Consider the following 17,295-nt stretch of genomic DNA (forward strand, 5'->3'; position numbering starts at 1 on the left):
AGTTTTAGTACATTATCGATGTCATCGACAACAGCTGTTTCAGTCATCCAACTGGTTGATTAGTATTAAGTTAGCACAGCATTGAGGTCAGAGGAGACAAGAAAGGGAATAAAGTATAGGACAGAGAGATTAATGATAAACTTGGTAAGGGAACTTAGTTTTAGGGAGACTCAGTTTCAAGTGTGGGTTCATTTCTGGGCTCTCTGTTCTGTCCATTGATCTATGTGTCTGTTTTTCTGCCAGCACCATACTGTTTTGGTTATTGTAGCTCTGTAGAATAGCTTGAAATCAGGTAGTGTGATATCTTCAGCTTTGTTCTTCAAGATTGTTTTGGCTATTCAGAGTCTTTTGTGTTCTTATACAAATTTTAGAATTATTTGTTCTACTTCTGTGAAAAGTGCCATTGGTATTTTGATAGGAATTGCATTGAATCTGTAGATTATGTTAGGTAATATGGTTATTTTAACAATATTTATTCTTCCAATACATGACCATGGTATATCATCTTACATCTTGTGTCATCTTCCATTTATTTAATCAGTGTCTTACAGTTTTCTGAGTACAGGTCTTTTACCTCCTTAGGTAGGTTTATTCCTAGATATTTTATTCTTTTTGATGCAGTTGAAAATGGGATTTTTTTTCTTGCTTTCTCTTTCTGATAGTTCACTGTTAGTGTGTACAGACACAATAGATTTCTATATATTAACTTTGTATTCTGCAATTTTACTGAATTCATTGATGATTTTTTTTTTTTTTTTTGGCGGTATGCGGGCCTTTCACTGTTGTGGCCTCTCCTGTTGCGGAGCACAGGCTCCGGACGCGCAGGCTCAGCGGCCATGGCTCACAGGCCCATCCGCTCCCCGGCATGTGGGATCTTCCCGGACCGGAGCACGAACCCGTGTCCCCTGCATTGGTAGGCGGACTCTCAACCACTGCACCACCAGGGAAGCCCGATGAATTTTTTTTGGATGGTGTCTAGAATTTTTTATATGTACTATCGTATTATCTGCAAACAATGGCAGTTTTACTTTCTTTCCAGTTTGGATTCCTTTAATTTCTTTTTCTTGTCACTTTCTTTATGAAAAGGTATTTGTTACAAAGGAAAGTAAAAGTAAAAAAAGTAGTCGAATTGTCTAGAGACCAACCAGTAGTAATAGTATCAATGCCTGAAAATGTGACTTGTATGCTAATTCCCCTGACCCTCATGCTTCGGACTTCAGAACCTGCTTCATCCTACATGTAGAAGATTAGTAGACTTTTTTCATATAAAGATACAAGTATTTATTACAGATTTATAGTGGGCTCTTGATGTTCATGGGAAATACATCCAGACATATCAATGACTTGACAAGTTAGCAAATACTGTATTTGCTAAAGCTCTCCAGCACTGATTTCTTTTTGGGGCCCTTTTTTCATTGTTATTGCATCATCAGAATTTCTGACTGAGTGAAGATGCTGCACTGTGGTGTGGTTGCCCAGTGATTGACTAGGGATGCTTACTAGCAAATTGTTCTATAGACTAGCAAATTAATTTTCTTCAGCAGTTCTTTGGATGTAGATTTAGTAAAACCGTTACTAATGTGCTGTTAATGAAAGTCGTAGTGAACATAGGAAATAGTCATTAGAGACCTTTTGAAGTGAATTTTCTTCAGGAATAGAGGTTAGCAGGAATGAGAGTTTTCAGGCTCCTAATTGAAATTGTGGGTTTGAGAACATTTTAATCCTCAAGACTTGTCTTTGTAAAGGAGATTGCTGCATAGTAGCTCTATTGGTATTAGCAGGCAGTAGGGATTAATTAGTTGCTTGAAATGAGTTGAATTAGAGTGACAGGCATTTAATTACTTCCCTATGTCATTATGCTTAGTAAAAAGTTTTTTTTTTTTAATTCGGCTGTGATTTTCAATTAATTTATTTTATTTATTTTTGGCTGTGTTGGGTCTTCGTTTCTGTGTGAGGGCTTTCTCCAGTTGCGGCAAGCAGGGGTCACTCTTCATCGCGGTGCGCGGGCCTCTCACTATCACGGCCTCTCTTGCAGAGCTCAGGCTCCAGACGCGCAGGCTCAGTAGTTGTGGCTCACGGGCCTAGTTGCTCCGCGGTATGTGGGATCTTCCCAGACCAGGGATTGAACCCGTGTCCCCTGCATTGGCAGGCAGATTCTCAACCACTGTGCCACCAGGGAAGCCCACTTAGTAAAAAGTTTTTATCTAAAGAATTCTCATCTGTTATATTCAGATTTCATAGTTTCATATCAAAGAAAACATAGTGTCTTTCACCTAGTTTTAATGTTGCTACCTAAAAATAACTTTTAATTCATGTTGCTACTATTTGGGGTGTATAGATAAAACCTAACCAATAGTTAACTTTAAAAATAAACTATTCACCTGAAGTCCCTCCCAAGGCAAAACTGATTGCTTGCCAAATTACCATAAATTTACCATCAAAAAAGAACAAAACAAACCTGGCAATTTCAATCCTAAAACCTGGAGACTTGCCTAACTGGACCCTTTAAATGAGTGGTCTTCAGTCCACAAGTATATCAAGAGTGCGTCTGACAGCAGAGAGACAATTCTTGAGTGGTTTTTGAGGATCAGTATAGCAGTTAAGGGTTAAATATTACATATTATGCATCCGAGTGGGTCTGGGGCCTTAAATATCACTCCTTCAGAGAGGCTTTCCTTGGGTACCCAGTCATCCTGTATTATCTCCTCTGTAGGATATATTTGTTGTGTGATGTTTTTATATTTGTTTCCTAGTTACTTTTCTTTTCCTTTTCTCTGTTGTTGAATAAGTGAGTGAATAAATGAATGAATAAAAGCAGAGGCACAGTAGCTTTGTGGGTTGATAAAACCATAAAGGAGGGGGTGAACAATAATAGGTGTTTGTGAATCATTACAATACAGATTCATTATCTGTGTCTGCTGTTGATGATTGGATCATCTGCGAAGCAGGCTTTTATAATTGGCCTGCCGACGTTAGAACATCTAGACCAGAGTTTGTAAATGCCTAGCATGAGAGCCGCAAGCACTTCTCCCTCATCTGTGTGGATAACACAGATGAAAGAAGAGCACAACACTCACTGTGCCCAGGTGGAAGCCTCTGCCAGTCAGTTTGAGTTGGCAGACCAGATGGAAAACATTGGCATCTAGACCACAGTCTACACGGGGGCCTGTCCATGCCAGAATCTAGGGATGCCTTTATCTTTTTGGCTAGTGTTTTTTGAAGAGTTAGAAGTTTATTTTGAGTCAGTATTGTTGCAAATTATGCCATTTTTTGAAGGGTAATCCTGGAACTTTATGATTCTGTAGAAAGTTTTTATTACTTAATTTGCTTCAGAAAAATAGCTCTTCAGTTTGGTTTATTTGGAATGATGGCCCATTTTCAGAATCTGGGCCATTTGGAGATGAGAGGCCTTAATTGATTATGCCCCTAAGAAACCTAACATTTAAAAATTTTGCATGCTACTTAATTTTTTCTGGTAAGGACTGAAGAGAATCCCTCCCTCTCAGAACAAACAAAAAACACAAACAAACCCACTGGGATTTTGAGAGACATTATTCCTTGGTTACTAATATTTAAATCTCAAATGAATCTTAACATGTGCTTTTAAACTGACATCCTGTGGGAAGGAATTTTGTCTGTGGTTGGAAGTAACTCTGGCACATAAAACTGAGAACAAATTACTGTCTTTTGGGAAATTATTTAAAGAAATGTCCAAAATGTTCTAAAATAGAAAATGAACATTGTATGATCCTTGAAATACTGCTGTAGTGAATGATCTTTTCTAGCCCCTTAAAAAGAGGTTGTAGGGAGATATCCTTAGATACGATGTATGTGTTCACAGTGGTAACTACTGTATGAAACGTTTAGAAAGAAAAGAAGAAGAATTTGTGTTAGGTGGGACAGTTTTCCCCCAAAGTAAGAGGAATTTAGACTTGGAAGAGCACACTATGTTTAATTCATTTCCCAGCTTATAAATAAATATTAAAACATTGGAGTAGATTTTAAGATGCCAATTTTAAAGCCCAGAGGCATTTTCCTTATACTGAAACTATAAAACATGGATTTTTCTATTAGAAGACATTTGTAAGTTAGTATTCTATTCTAATATTCTAGAATATTAAAGGACAAAACAAGATTAGCAATGACTTGTTCCTGAACTAGTTGTCATAATTCCTTGTGATTGAATGTATTCATGAATTTCACTACTATTGTAGTAGGTAATTTATCTTCTAATTCTAGTTGTGTCCTAGATATGATATACAAGAAGATAGTATTTGATTATTCCATTTAAGAAATCTTTTATTTGGAAACAATTTCAAATTTACAGAAATTTTGCGGGAATAAAAGCATTCCAAAAAACATTTATATACCCTTTATTGAGGTCAAACATTTTACCTCATTTGCTTTATCATTCATGCACTGCGTGTGTCACCTGAGGTAAGTAAGGTCTATGCACCATGGCCCTTATTCCTAAATACTTAAGTTTGTGTTTTCTAAGCTTAGGAATTCCCTTGCATAACTAATTTAGTTGCCAACTTCATTATGTTAGAAAATGATACCTCACATTTTATCTCTTCCTGTTTTGTCACTTGACCCGATAATGTTGTTTATAGTGTTTTTGTTCTCCAGTTCAGGATCCAGTCTAGGGTCAGCCACTGCATTTAGTTGTCGTGTGGTTTTAGTCCCCTCTATCTAGTCTGAAACATTTTTACAACCTTGATCTTTTATGACATTGACATCTTTGAAAAATTACTCTCCCTCCCCCGCCTTTTTAAGAGAACGTTCCTCTGTTTTGGATGTTTCTTCATGATTAGATTATGAAGAAAATATGTTAGAAAGTGATAACCTCACATTTTACCTCTTCCTATTTTGTCACTTGACCCGATAATGTTGTTTATATTGTTTTTGTTCTCCAGTGCAGGATCCAGTCTAGGGTCAGGCACTGCATTTAGTTGTCATGTCTTTTTAGTCCCCTCTATCTAGTCTGAAACATTTTTACAGCCTTGATCTTTTATGACATTGACATCTTTGAAAAATTACCCTCCCTCCCCCGCCTTTTTAAGAGAATGTTCCTCTATTTTGGATCTTTCTTCATGATTAGATTTAGTTTATGCATTCTCAGTTAAAATACTATATGGGGGATATTGTGTCCTCGTAGTAATACTTCTGTAGGCACATGAAGTCCATCTGAGAAGCCCACGTGAAGTCAAGATGTTGTCTGATTTCTCCATTGTAGAATTGCTTGTTTTTCCCTCTGCAACTGATGTGTAGTTTGTGGGGTACACTTTAAGATCATGGAAATACCCTACTCCTCATCAAAAGTTCCCCTAGATCTACCTTTCATTTTAAATAACTTCAGTAAAAAATAGGTTGCCATTTTTTTAACTTTTGTAAATTGAAATAAAAGAGCAATATTATCAGTAATTCTACTTATTAGTGAAATATAAGAAGCGTAATAATGCTACAAACTAGGAAAATGGGTATTGATAATAACAGTTTTCCATTTGAATTAAAAGTTCTTGGAAAGAAAAATGACTAACTTGTGTATTTATTGGCCATGTCTTCTCACTTGTCAAGTGTGTAAACTTTGGCGATTAAACAATTGAGTCATAGTGTGAGATGACCACTCTGCTTAACATGCGAAAGTAGTTTCTTTGGCTGAAAGGAGAAATTTAGTATGAGTATTTTGTTGTGCTCTTTATTTCATTCTTTAGCTTGATAACTAAAGCCTTAAAAAATAAAAAGATTCTTAGAGAAAGAAACTGTGAGACATTTGTCAAAGCAGGTATTTTTCCACTTGTGTTTAAAGTTTATTGAATTGGATTGGACTGCTACTACAGAGGAACAGATTAAGCAAAGAGAAACTTCTACTACCATGTTAATAGCTTGATTTCCGCATTTGTTCATTTAAAAGAGCAACGGTAAAGTCTAATCTGTTCCATTTGGAGTCCCTACTTTAAAGCCCTGAAATGTATGAGTATTTCACTGTGTTCTCACTAGTGTCAGATATCATGGTATATAAGCAGCCAGTGCTGCATGGTACATCTCTGTACATTAACCTGTTTACAAAGAATAGACCCCTCCCCCATTCTTACTGTCTTAGAGTACACTCAATGAAGTGTCCTTTCACTAATACAGGTCCACTGCCTCCTGTTTTCTGCCTTCGTGGTGTTAACTTTTGCCTTGGTTGTTCTCTTTCCTTCCCCTTTTCTATTTGTCTCATTCCTACGATCTGCAGTAATAAATTTAGGTCAGCTCTGTTTGCTGAAGTTGACACTAACAAAACTTTATGGGACAAGGTCTGCTTTTAGCCTTTGGTATACTAATGAATTTTTGGCGGAAAAAAAAAGAGCCACATTTTTCCTACTGCTGTAGGCATTCATCTCTTAACTATATTTTAAATGAGAGGCCTATGAATAAAACATAAAACCATAAATGTTAGAGCTCGAAGTGATTTTGGAAATACTCTTCCAAGTACCTTTTTCTTTAGTAAGAAAGCTTAATCCTGAGGGTAAGATGACTTGCTTGTGGTTAGTAAGTAGTGTAATTGGTTGTAAGATTCCTGGACCTTGAGATAGTCTTTTTTTTCTACCATTTTATTTTGCTTCAATTTTATCTTGTCCGAAGCCAGATTCCAAAGATGCTACCTTGTGACTTTGGGTACACATTGATAACTGCAGTTCTGTCCACTGTCACAAAATCACAGTGAGTGCCACTTGTGATCTTGAATTTGTGTTATTAAGAGAAGGTCAGTTTATGTTTCATATCCTATTTAGGAAGACAGGTATGAAAGCATATTTTTACTTCTCTTCACAGATCTTAAAAAATGATGGGACTTTGAGCAAATGACTTAACCTATCTTTGCCTTGGTTTTCTCATCTGAAAAATGGGGATAATGCTACTTACTTCATAGGGTTGTTATAAGGATTAAGTAAGTTAATACTGATTAATATTTACTGAGTACTTAAAACAGTGCTTCACATTATTTAAGTGTTTGTTAAAATAAATAGCATGATTCACAAGTAAGTAGTACTTTTTTTTTTTTTTTTTTTTTTTTGCGGTACGCGGGCCTCTCACTGTTGTGGCCTCTCCCGTTGCAGAGCACAGGCTCCGGACGCGCAGGCTTAGCGGCCATGGCTCACGGGCCCAGCCGCTCTGCGGCATGCGGGATCTTCCCGGACCGGGGCACGAACCCGTGTCCCCTGCATCGGCAGGTGGACTCTCAACCACTGCGCCACCAGGGAAGCCCAAGTAGTACTTTTAAAGCATCTACTTGTTTCCTGAATTGCTAGTCTCAGCCTAGTGGCATTTTGACAGCATAGAAATAAATTCTGTTATTTAGAGCACAACTGCCAACTTAGTGGTTTAGTTATTCAACACAAACTTTGAAAAGTGACGATTAAGATTTGATACGAAGAAAGAAGTTGAAAATGCTTCCAAGTCTGTGAAGTTGTTATACCACAGAATCCATTCATAAAAGCTAATGAATGATTTTTGAACATTTTGCTGTACTCAAGACATTTGGGGATTAAAAACCTGAAGATTTGATTACCAAATTTTCAGCCATTGCAGATTAGCAGTGCCAGGTGAATTAGGGAAAGTTATTGTTAACATCTGCCAGCAGTGAGAAGTATGGTGAAGAGAGAGATGAACATTTATGAAAGTTCAGGGGCAGCCGTGTATACTACAGCCCCCTACATCATTTCATCATGGGCTGGTACTATAATTGATGGTCATAATCATAAAATTTTACTACCAGAAGAGCCCTTAAGGGTTATCAAATTTAGTTTTGTTTTTTTAAAAAAAATATTTTAAGTATTTTCACTTTTTTTTTTGGGGCCACACTGCGTGGCATGTGGGATCTTAGTTCCCCAACCAGGGATAGAACCTGAGCCCCCTGCAATGGAAGCACAGATTCTTTTTTTTTTTTTTAATATCTTTATTGGAGTATAATTGCTTTACATTGTTGTTTTAGTTTCTGCTTTATAACAAAGTGAATCAGCTATACATATACATATATCCCCATATCCCCTCTCTCTTGGGTCTCCCTCCCCCCATCCCTGTCCACCCCCTCTAGGTGGTCACAAAGCACCGAGCTGATCTCCCTGTGCTATGCGGCTGCTTCCCACTAGCTATCTGTTTTACATTTGGTAGTGTATATATGCCAGTGCTACTCTCTCACTTCGTCCCAGCTTACCCTTCCCCCCTCCCCTTGTCCTCATATCCATTCTCTACATCTGCGTCTTTATTCCTGTCCTTCCTTTAGGTTCTTCAGAACCTTTTTTTTAGATTCCATATATATGTGTTAACATACGGTATTTGTTTTTCTCTTTCTGACTTACTTCACTTTGTATGACAGACTCAAGGTCCATCTACCTCACTACAAATAACTCGATTTCCTTTCTTTTTATGGCTGAGTAATATTCCATTGTATATATGTGCCACATCTTCTTTATCCATTCATCTGTAGATGGACACTTAGGTTGCTTCCATGTCCTGGCTCTTGTAAATAGTGCTGCAGTGAACATTGTGGTATATGACTCTTTTTGAATTATGGTTTTCTCAGGGTATATGCCCAGTAGTGGGGTTGCTGGGTTGTATGGTACTTCTATTTTTAGTTTTTTAAGGAACCTCCACACTGTTCTCCATAGTGGCTGTACAAATTACATTCCCACCAACAGTGTAGGAGCATTCCCTTTTCTCCACACCCTCTCCAGCATTTATTGTTTGTAGATTTTTGGATGATGGCCAATCTGACTGGTGTGAGGTGATAGCTTATTGTAGTTTTGATTTGCATTTCTCTGGTGATTAGTGATGTTGAGCATCCTTTCATGTGTTTGTTGGCAATCTGTATATCTTCTTTGGAGAAATGTCTATTTAGGTCTTCTGCCCATTTTTGGATTGGGTTGTTTGTTTTTTTGATATTGAGCTCCATGAGCTGCTTGTATACTTTGGAGATTAATCCTTTGTCAGTTGCTTCATTTGCAAATATTTTCTCCCATTCTGAGGGCTGTCTTTTCGTCTTGTTTATGGTTTCCTTTGCTGTGCAAAAGCTTTTAAGTTTCATTAGGTCCCATTTGTTTATTTTTGTTTCTATTTCCATTTCTCTAGGAGGTGGGTCGAAAAGGATCTTGCTGTGATTTATGTCTTAGAGTGTTCTGCCTATGTTTTCCTCTAAGAGTTTTACAGTGTCTGGCCTTACATTTAGGTCTTTAATCCATTTTGAGTTTATTTTTGTGTATGGTGTTAGGGAGTGTTCTAATTTCATTCTTTTTCATGTAGCTGGGCAGTTTTCCCACCACCACTGATTGAAGAGGCTGTCTTTTCTCCACTCTATATTCTTGCCTCCTTTATCAAAGATAAGGTGACCATATGTGCATGGGTTTATGTCTGGGCTTTCTATCCTGTTCCATTGATCTATATTTCTGTTTTTGTGCCAGTACCACACGTCTTGATTACTGTAGCTTTGTAGTATAGTCTGAAGTCAGGGAGTCTGTTTCCTCCAGCTCCGTTTCTCTTTCTCAAGATTGCTTTGGCTATTCGGGATCTTTTGTGTTTCCATACAAATTGTGAAATTGTTTGTCCTAGTTCTGTGAAAAATGCCATTGGTAGTTTGATAGGGATTGCATTGAATCTGTAGATTATTTTGGGTAGTATAGTCATTTTTCAGTGTTGATTCTTCCAGTCCAAGAACATGGTATATCTCTTCATCTGTTTGTATCATCTTTAATTTCTTTCATCAGTGTCTTATAGTTTCCTGCATACAGGTCTTTTTTCTCCTTAGGTAGGTTTATTCCTAGGTATTTTATTCTTTTTGTTGCAGTGGTAAATGGGAGTGTTTTCTTAATTTCCCTTTCAGATTTTTCATCATTAGTGTATAGGAATGCAAGAGATTTCTGGGAAGCGCAGATTCTTAACCACGAGACTGCCAGGAAAGTCCCTAGTTTTCTCTTTTTACAATTTGTAAAATAACCCTGAAACACCAAGAACACATTAAATCATGTTCCATAGACTGTGAGAAGTTAACCAAGTATGTATTTCATTTTAGAAAGCTTTCTGTGCTTTTTTAAAAGTTTTGTTATCTAAAAACTTTAGCTACAATTTCTGGCTGCTTTATTATGTATAGCACCTTTTCCTAATATACCAAATAAATGAAGCATTATCTCATACACACCTCTCCTCAGATACTAATTAAAGCCTATTACAGTTCACAATGGCGATCTGTAAGACATGTAATCAGCAACTATTGAGCTTTGTGACCTTGGGAATTTATTTCTTGTTCTGTGAAGTGGTAGTGATAATTGCCTCCCTTTACATCATACATTTCTAAAAAGTGTAAAACACACAAAACGTTAAAATTACCATCTTAACTATTTTTGGGTGTACAGTGCTATTAAATACATTCACATTTTGTGTAACCATCACTGCTGTCCATCTATAGGACCTTTGATCTTCCCAACCTGAAATTCTGTACTCAGTAAGCATTAACTCCTTGTTTCCCCCTTCTCTAGCCTTTGGCAACTACCATTCTATTTTCTGTCTTAATGAATTTAACTACTCTAGGCTCCTTATTTAAATAGAATCATGAAGTATTTGTCTTTTTTCTGACTGCCTTACCCTTAGCATAATGTCTTCAAGGTTCATCCACGGTGTAGCATGAATAAGGTTGGGTTTTTTTAATGTCTTTATTGGAGTATAATTGTTTTACATTGTTGTGTTAGTTTCTGCTGTATAACAAAGTGAATCAGCAGTACGTATACGTATATCCCCATATCCCCTCCCTCTTATGCCTCCCTCCCACCCTCCCTGTCCCACTCCTCTAGGTGGTCACAAAGCACCGAGCTGATCTCCCTGTGCTATGCGGCTGCTTTCCCCTAGCTGTCTGTTTTACATTTGGTAGTGTATATGTGTCAGTGCTACTCTTCCACTTTGTCCCAGCTTACCCTTCCCCCTCCCCACGTACTCAAGTCCATGAATAAGGTTTTTAAGGCTGAAAAATACTGCATCGTAGGACTAGACCACACTTTATCTGCTCATCTGCAGGTGGACACTCAGGTGGCTTCCACTTTGTGGCTATTATGAATAATTCAGCTGTGAACGTGGTTATACAAATATTTCTTCAAGTTCCTGCTTTCATTTGGGTATATACCCAAATGAACTGGAATTGCTGGATCATGTGGTAATTCTATTTTTAATTTTTTGAGGAACTGCCATATTGTTTTTCATTCTCCAGCCCCTGACAGCCACTGATATTTTTACTGTTTTCATAGTTTTGACTTTTTCATAATGTGATATTGTTGGAATCATACAGTATGTAGTCTTTCCACATTGGGTCTTTCATTAAATACGCATTTGAGGCTTCTCCATGTCTCTTGTTGCTTAATAGCTAATTTCTTTTAGTACTGAATAATACTGCATTGTCTGGATATACCAGTCTATCCATTCACTTATTGAAGGACATCTTGGTTGCTCTCAGGTTTTAACACTTATAAATAACGATGCTGTAAGCATTTAATGTGTGAGTTTTTGTGTGGACTTAACTTTGCAGGTCCTTTGGGTAAATACCAAGGAGTGTCATTGTTGGATTGTATGGTAAGAGTATGTTTGGTTTTGTAAGAAACTGTCAAAGTGTCTTCCAAAGTGGCTGTACCATTTTGCAAACCTATCAGCAATGACTGAGAGTTTCTCTTGCTCTACATCCTCATCAGCATTTGGTGTTACCAAAGAATACCAGATTTGGGCCACTCTTATTGCTTTGTGGTGGTATCTCATTGTTTTAATTTGCATTTCTGTGGTGACACATGATGTGGTGCATCTTTTCATATGCTTATTTGCCATCTGTATATCTTCTTTGATGAGATGTCTGTTAAGATCTTTGGCTCATACTTTAATTGGATTGTTTGTTTTTGTACTGCTGAGTTTTAAAAGTTCTTTGTATATTTCCCATAACAGTCCTTTATAGAATATCTTTTGCACATATTTTTCTCTTATTCTGTGGCTTGTTTTCCGAGTCTCTTGGCATTGTCTTTTGCAGAGCAGAAGTTTTTAATGAAGTTATCTTATTATTTCTTTCATAGATTATGCCTTTGGTTTCGCCTTTGCCCATTTTCAGGTTATATTTTTTGTTCTTGTGTTATGGCTAGTTATGATATATGTAGTTTTGATATCATGACTAGATCTTCACACATATAAATCGTATATGTGAAAGTTGTGAAAATTATAATGTCTGTATGTATAAATAAAGTAGTGATTATGGTTGTGTTAACTTTCTTCCTTTCTCTCTCTTTCTCTTCTTTCCATCCTTTTCTTTTTTCTTTTTCTTTCTTTCTTTCTTTCTTTTTCTTTCCTTCCTTCCTCCCTCCCTCCCTCCCTCCCTCCCTCTCTCTCTCTCTGTCTTTCTCCTCTCTCTCTCTCTGTGTTTCACATTTTTTTGAGATTAGCCCAAACTCCACTGAACAGGAGGGGAAAATTTTTTTAAGTAGAACACTTTTGGGGTTATGTAGAAGAAATTAATTTGTAAAATTGGAATTCATTGTGCTTGGTACAATTGGTACTTGTAGACAGTTTTGGAATGAATGTGTGGCAAACAATTGGCCAGTGTTAGGGCCTTGAAAATAGTTCCATTTGTTTAATTACTCCCATGTTGATATCTTTCATAATCCCGAGCTGTACCTAATAAATAAGAGACCACTTGAGAAATAAACATTTGGCAAATAAAATATATGAATATGTAAATATATAAAATCTGTGTCAATTGTGACTCATTAGGTCTACTTCATAATTGCAGTCAAAATAAAGAATATGACAAGAAAGATGGAAGACCTGTTAGGAGAGAATTATGATACTTCACTCAACGATATAAGGGATTTGAATGTTTGAGTGGACAAACCATGTGCCTAGGTGGAGAGACTTGGTTAAGTATCAAGAGTTGATAAAGGGCAGTTAGTATTTTAACAGAATTATTAATTTCTAAAGTTTATTTCAAATGCGAGAGATGAAACACATTCCTGAACATTCCAACTTCTTGATCTCCTATATAGAATAATATGTAGGATAAGCTACAGTAATTCATGTAGTCCTAATTTATTTCCAATTAGAAATAGACTAATGGAAAAGAATTGAAGACTCAGATATAGAACTGTCTCTATATGGAATTTGGCATATCACATCAATCTAGTTAGGAAAGTGTGGATTTTTAAATTAGGAGTGAGGGCATCCCTGATGGCGTAGTGGTTAGGAATCTGCCTGCCACTGCAGGGGACACGGGTTGGACCCCTGGTCCGGGAAGACCCAACATGCTGCGGAGCAACTGGGTCTGTGCGCCACAACTACTGAGCCTGTGCTCTAGAGCCCCCCAAGCCACAACTACTGAGCCCACGTGCCACAACTACTGAAGCCCACGCACCTAGAGCCCGTTCTCTGCAGCAAGAGAAGCCACTGCAATGAGAAGCCCGTGCACCACAGCGAAGAGTAGCCCCAACTCGCCGCAACTAGAGAAAGCCTGTGCACAGCAAAGAGGACCCAACACAGCCAGAAATAAATAATAAGTATAAGTACATAAATATTAAATGAGGAGTGAGGTGATTATAGGTTATACATTTGTAAAAAGGACCTTTCTTGCATTGTATAATCAAATCCTAGATGGGTGAACATTTTAAATTTAAAAATATACTCTTAGAAGATATTTAATTTTAGTCCTCTGACAGGAAAGTCAGAAACCAAAAAGAGAATATAATTGATTACGTAAGGGAGGATCATGTTCATGAAGAAAACATTTTATAAGCCTTGTTAAAAGACTGACTCAGGAAAGCAACAGTGAATTTTAACAGTATTGTCAAAATAATTTCAATCCTAAAAATAGAAAACTTTGAACTTTTACTTCTGATTTACTTGTACCTTGTATGCAAAAATTCACGTATAGGTGCACGAATTAATAAATGTTCATATGTAGTTGTACAGTATTTCTTAAACTTAAAAATATGTAAAAATTATAGTAGTTTCAGAAGTATCTTTAATGGAAGACTGTGTCTTTGAATGAAAAAAATAATGCACCTCTTCAAGATTTATGGCTATTAGGAGTGTTTTCTTAAGGTATATTGTTATCGTCACTAAAAAATTAGTTATTTGCTAAGATGGGTACAGAGTAATGTTGATGTGAAAGGTTTGCAGTGTTACATGGTTTAATAAACAACGATTAGTCTAAAAATGTTTTCTTTCAGTCAGGTCAATTCAGTGAAGATATGATACCTACAGTGGGCTTCAACATGAGGAAAGTAACTAAAGGTAACGTCACAATAAAGGTACGTCAGCTTCTTGCCATACTTGATTTACATTGTTAGCAGATACGAACTAGGAATTTTTCTGTTTGTTTCTTTGCGTTTTACGTGAGTATTGGCAGTTCTTAATTAATGAGTGGGCATGTTCCAAAAGAGTGTAAATCAAGTTTTTTTCTTTCTTGCTCTAATAGATCAAAATGTGTGTGTTGAAATGTTGTTAAGTGCCCATAAAAAACTTAGCATATGGGTTGGCAGAAGTATTATTTGGGATTTAGGTGTTCCTAGGAAAGAAAAATCCCATCTTCAGAGTATTTGGGATGTGATATTATTACATTATTTCATGAATGATATTTTATATTGAAAGATAATGTTATAATGTTGGTAATTTAGTATTATATTTGTGGTAGCAAATATGGTAAACTAGTTTTCCCTTTCTTTGCTAATAAGCCCTAAAATTAAAGCTATAAAACAGTAAAAAGTTAACTAGTTTAACATAATTTTGTTTCTAGAATAAGTTTCATAGGTTTGAATTGTGGACTGTTGGACTGTTTTTTAATTTATTAGTAGTATTATTTTTGGCTTCCTTGTTCATGGGGGGAGTTTACTTCTATAGCCTGAACTTTATGGCCATTTTACCCAGTTCTTGTGGTTCACAGAAGCTGTTTACTAAATTCGTTCCATAGCTTATCTAATGAAGCTGCTAATTTTTCGTGTGTGTGTTCATGCATGTTTCCAGTGTCTATGGCTAAATTGGAAGCCTCCTAAAGATAAATATCATGACTTCAGACCTTTACATAGCCCTACAGAGTAGCCATAATAGTGAAATTACTGTGGGTAGTAGCTTTCATATGGGTAAAATAATTTTATATAAGAAAAGCACCTAGGTAGGAATGTTTTCTGTTATGTACAGAATAACTAAAAACGATTAGATGTTAATATATACCCAATCAGACAACTAAACTTAAATAGATTCTGAATGAACTGTTTTTTTCTGTCTTGGACTCCAAATATGGATGATGGCTGACTATGCAGATTCTAAGAGTGCTATTTCAAAAAATACGTATTTTCAATATTGGAAATTTATTGGTTAACAGGCAAAGAAAGTATTGCACAGAAACTAAACGTTCGCTCAAGCACCACCTATTAGATCTAATGTAAGCATATTAAGTATGAGCTTCAAGTTTAGAAGTGGCCCCAAGAACTTCCAGATTAAGAGCTTGTTTGGCCTCAAGTTTTTCAAAAGCAGTTTGGCTCTAACACTGTGGAAATGAGCATATCTGCTTGATCTTTCTCCCCTCCTTCTGCTGCTTTTTTCTTCAATGTGTTATTTGAAATATCTTTATTAAGAACTGTCTATCTTGATTTGAAGATTTGGGACATAGGAGGACAGCCCCGCTTCCGGAGCATGTGGGAACGGTACTGCAGAGGGGTCAACGCTATTGTGTAAGCTGCTTCCACGCCCCTCCCCCCCGTCTCCCCCCCTTGCAGTCAGTTTAGGTTTCAAGGGAAAAATGCTGGTTTTCATACTTTTAAAGGCTCAATTTTTATTTTGGGCAATAACAGTCTTTCTTAGATATTTTCTTAGTGTAATCCCATTAACATCAGACTTTAAAAATAGAATGAGAGTTTTATTTGCTTTTTATGTAGCTAAGAGCTAATGGATATAAATGTTTTACTATCATGTATTAGCCCCCTAAGAACAGTCTACCTATCTACTTATTTTATTGAAGTATAGTTGATTTTCAGTATTGTGTTGGTTTCAGGTATACAGCATAGTGATTCAGTAGTTTTAATTATATTCCATTATAGGTTATTACAAGATAATGGGTATAATTCGCTGTGCTATACAGTATATCCTTGTTGCTTATCTAATTTTATATATAGTAGTTTGTAGAACAGTCTATTAGAAAGTATTTTTGGGTGCCAGCCTTTTAAAATCGAGGACTGTATTTTAATGAACAGTTACAGTAGTATAAATTAAGAAAATTAAAACATCTATTAATTGCGATCATCAAAGAATATGGTGGAGACATATTGAGATCACTTTATGTTTCTGTAAAGCTACATGATAGATGCCGCAGATCGTGAAAAGATAGAAGCCTCTCGAAATGAACTACATAATCTTCTAGATAAGCCACAGTTACAAGGAATTCCAGTGAGTATGGAGTACTGGTTAATTTTACATTATATAATTATAATATTTATAATTATTATTACAAGTATAATTACACATTTTTATTTATTGTGTTTGAAATCAGTAAAATGTCTTTTGTTTTAAAGCGTGGAAGGCTTACATTTACTGAGTATCTGCCACATACTGTGCAGTGTGCTGTTTATTCATTTCTTAACCAGCTGTTTATTGAACTGTATGTAGTAGGAGCAGTGCTTAGTCCTGGGGAAATAGTAGTGAGCAGAAGTGAAAAGAAACATGCTGCCTACAATCATGGAGCTTATGGTTTAGTAGGAAGCTAGGTGGATGATATGAAATCATTTGAATAATACGGCTGTGATCAGTGCTACAGGGGAGAGGTACAAGGGGCTATTGAGTTGTAAGTTAGAGGGGAGATTTAATGTAGTTTGAGGGAAGAAGGAAGGATTCCCTGAGGAAGTGCTGCTTGAGCTGAGATGTGAGGATGTGTAGGCATGTGAGGGATGTGACAGCTGGAGGAAAAGGGAGTTGCAGGCAGAGGCTCTTTGGTAGGAGGAGGTGGTGCACTGGGAGGAAGCCAGTGTTTCTTGAGCACAGAGGAGAGTGAGGAGGGTGGGGTGGAGTGTGGCGAGCTTGCGGTGGCCTGGACACTAGAAGAGGCTGTGTGGGGCGGGACTGGTTGTTTCTCTTTATTTATTTATTTTAACATCTTTACTGGAGTATAATTGCTTTACAGTGATGTGTTTCTGCTGTATAACAAAGTGAATCAGCTATACATATACATATATCCCCATATCCCCTCCCTCTTGGGTCTCCCTCCCACCCTCCCTATCCCACCCCTCTAGGTGGACACAAAGCACCAAGCTGATC

At 36.8% G+C, this 17,295-nt stretch overlaps 1 protein-coding gene and 1 long non-coding RNA gene across 3 annotated transcripts in view; both read left to right on the plus strand.

Moving 5' to 3' along the window:
- Positions 1–13,671, plus strand: part of LOC149748311 (uncharacterized) — a 46,102-nt gene extending 32,431 nt beyond the window's left edge. Inside the window, exon 2 of the long non-coding RNA XR_016394754.1 lies at positions 1–13,671. This exon is cut by the window's left edge and continues 21,888 nt beyond it. This is a non-coding gene — a long non-coding RNA (uncharacterized LOC149748311).
- Positions 1–17,295, plus strand: part of ARL8B (ARF like GTPase 8B) — a 65,396-nt gene that overhangs the window by 32,741 nt on the left and 15,360 nt on the right. For both annotated transcript variants that reach the window (XR_016394753.1, XM_022572500.2), the window contains exons 2-4: positions 14,220–14,300; positions 15,646–15,719; positions 16,338–16,431. Coding sequence is in view for 1 of the 2 variants with exons in the window: in XM_022572500.2 (XP_022428208.2) it covers positions 14,220–14,300; positions 15,646–15,719; positions 16,338–16,431 (249 nt within the window). In the remaining variant the exon portion in view is untranslated. The remainder of the gene's footprint in view (positions 1–14,219; positions 14,301–15,645; positions 15,720–16,337; positions 16,432–17,295) is intronic.

The sequence above is a fragment of the Delphinapterus leucas genome, chromosome 10 (genome assembly GCF_059928025.1).
Source record: "Delphinapterus leucas isolate spDelLeu-1000000601 "Yukka" chromosome 10, BTC_Dleu_Yukka2, whole genome shotgun sequence".
Classification (NCBI taxonomy): Eukaryota; Metazoa; Chordata; class Mammalia; order Artiodactyla; family Monodontidae; genus Delphinapterus; species Delphinapterus leucas.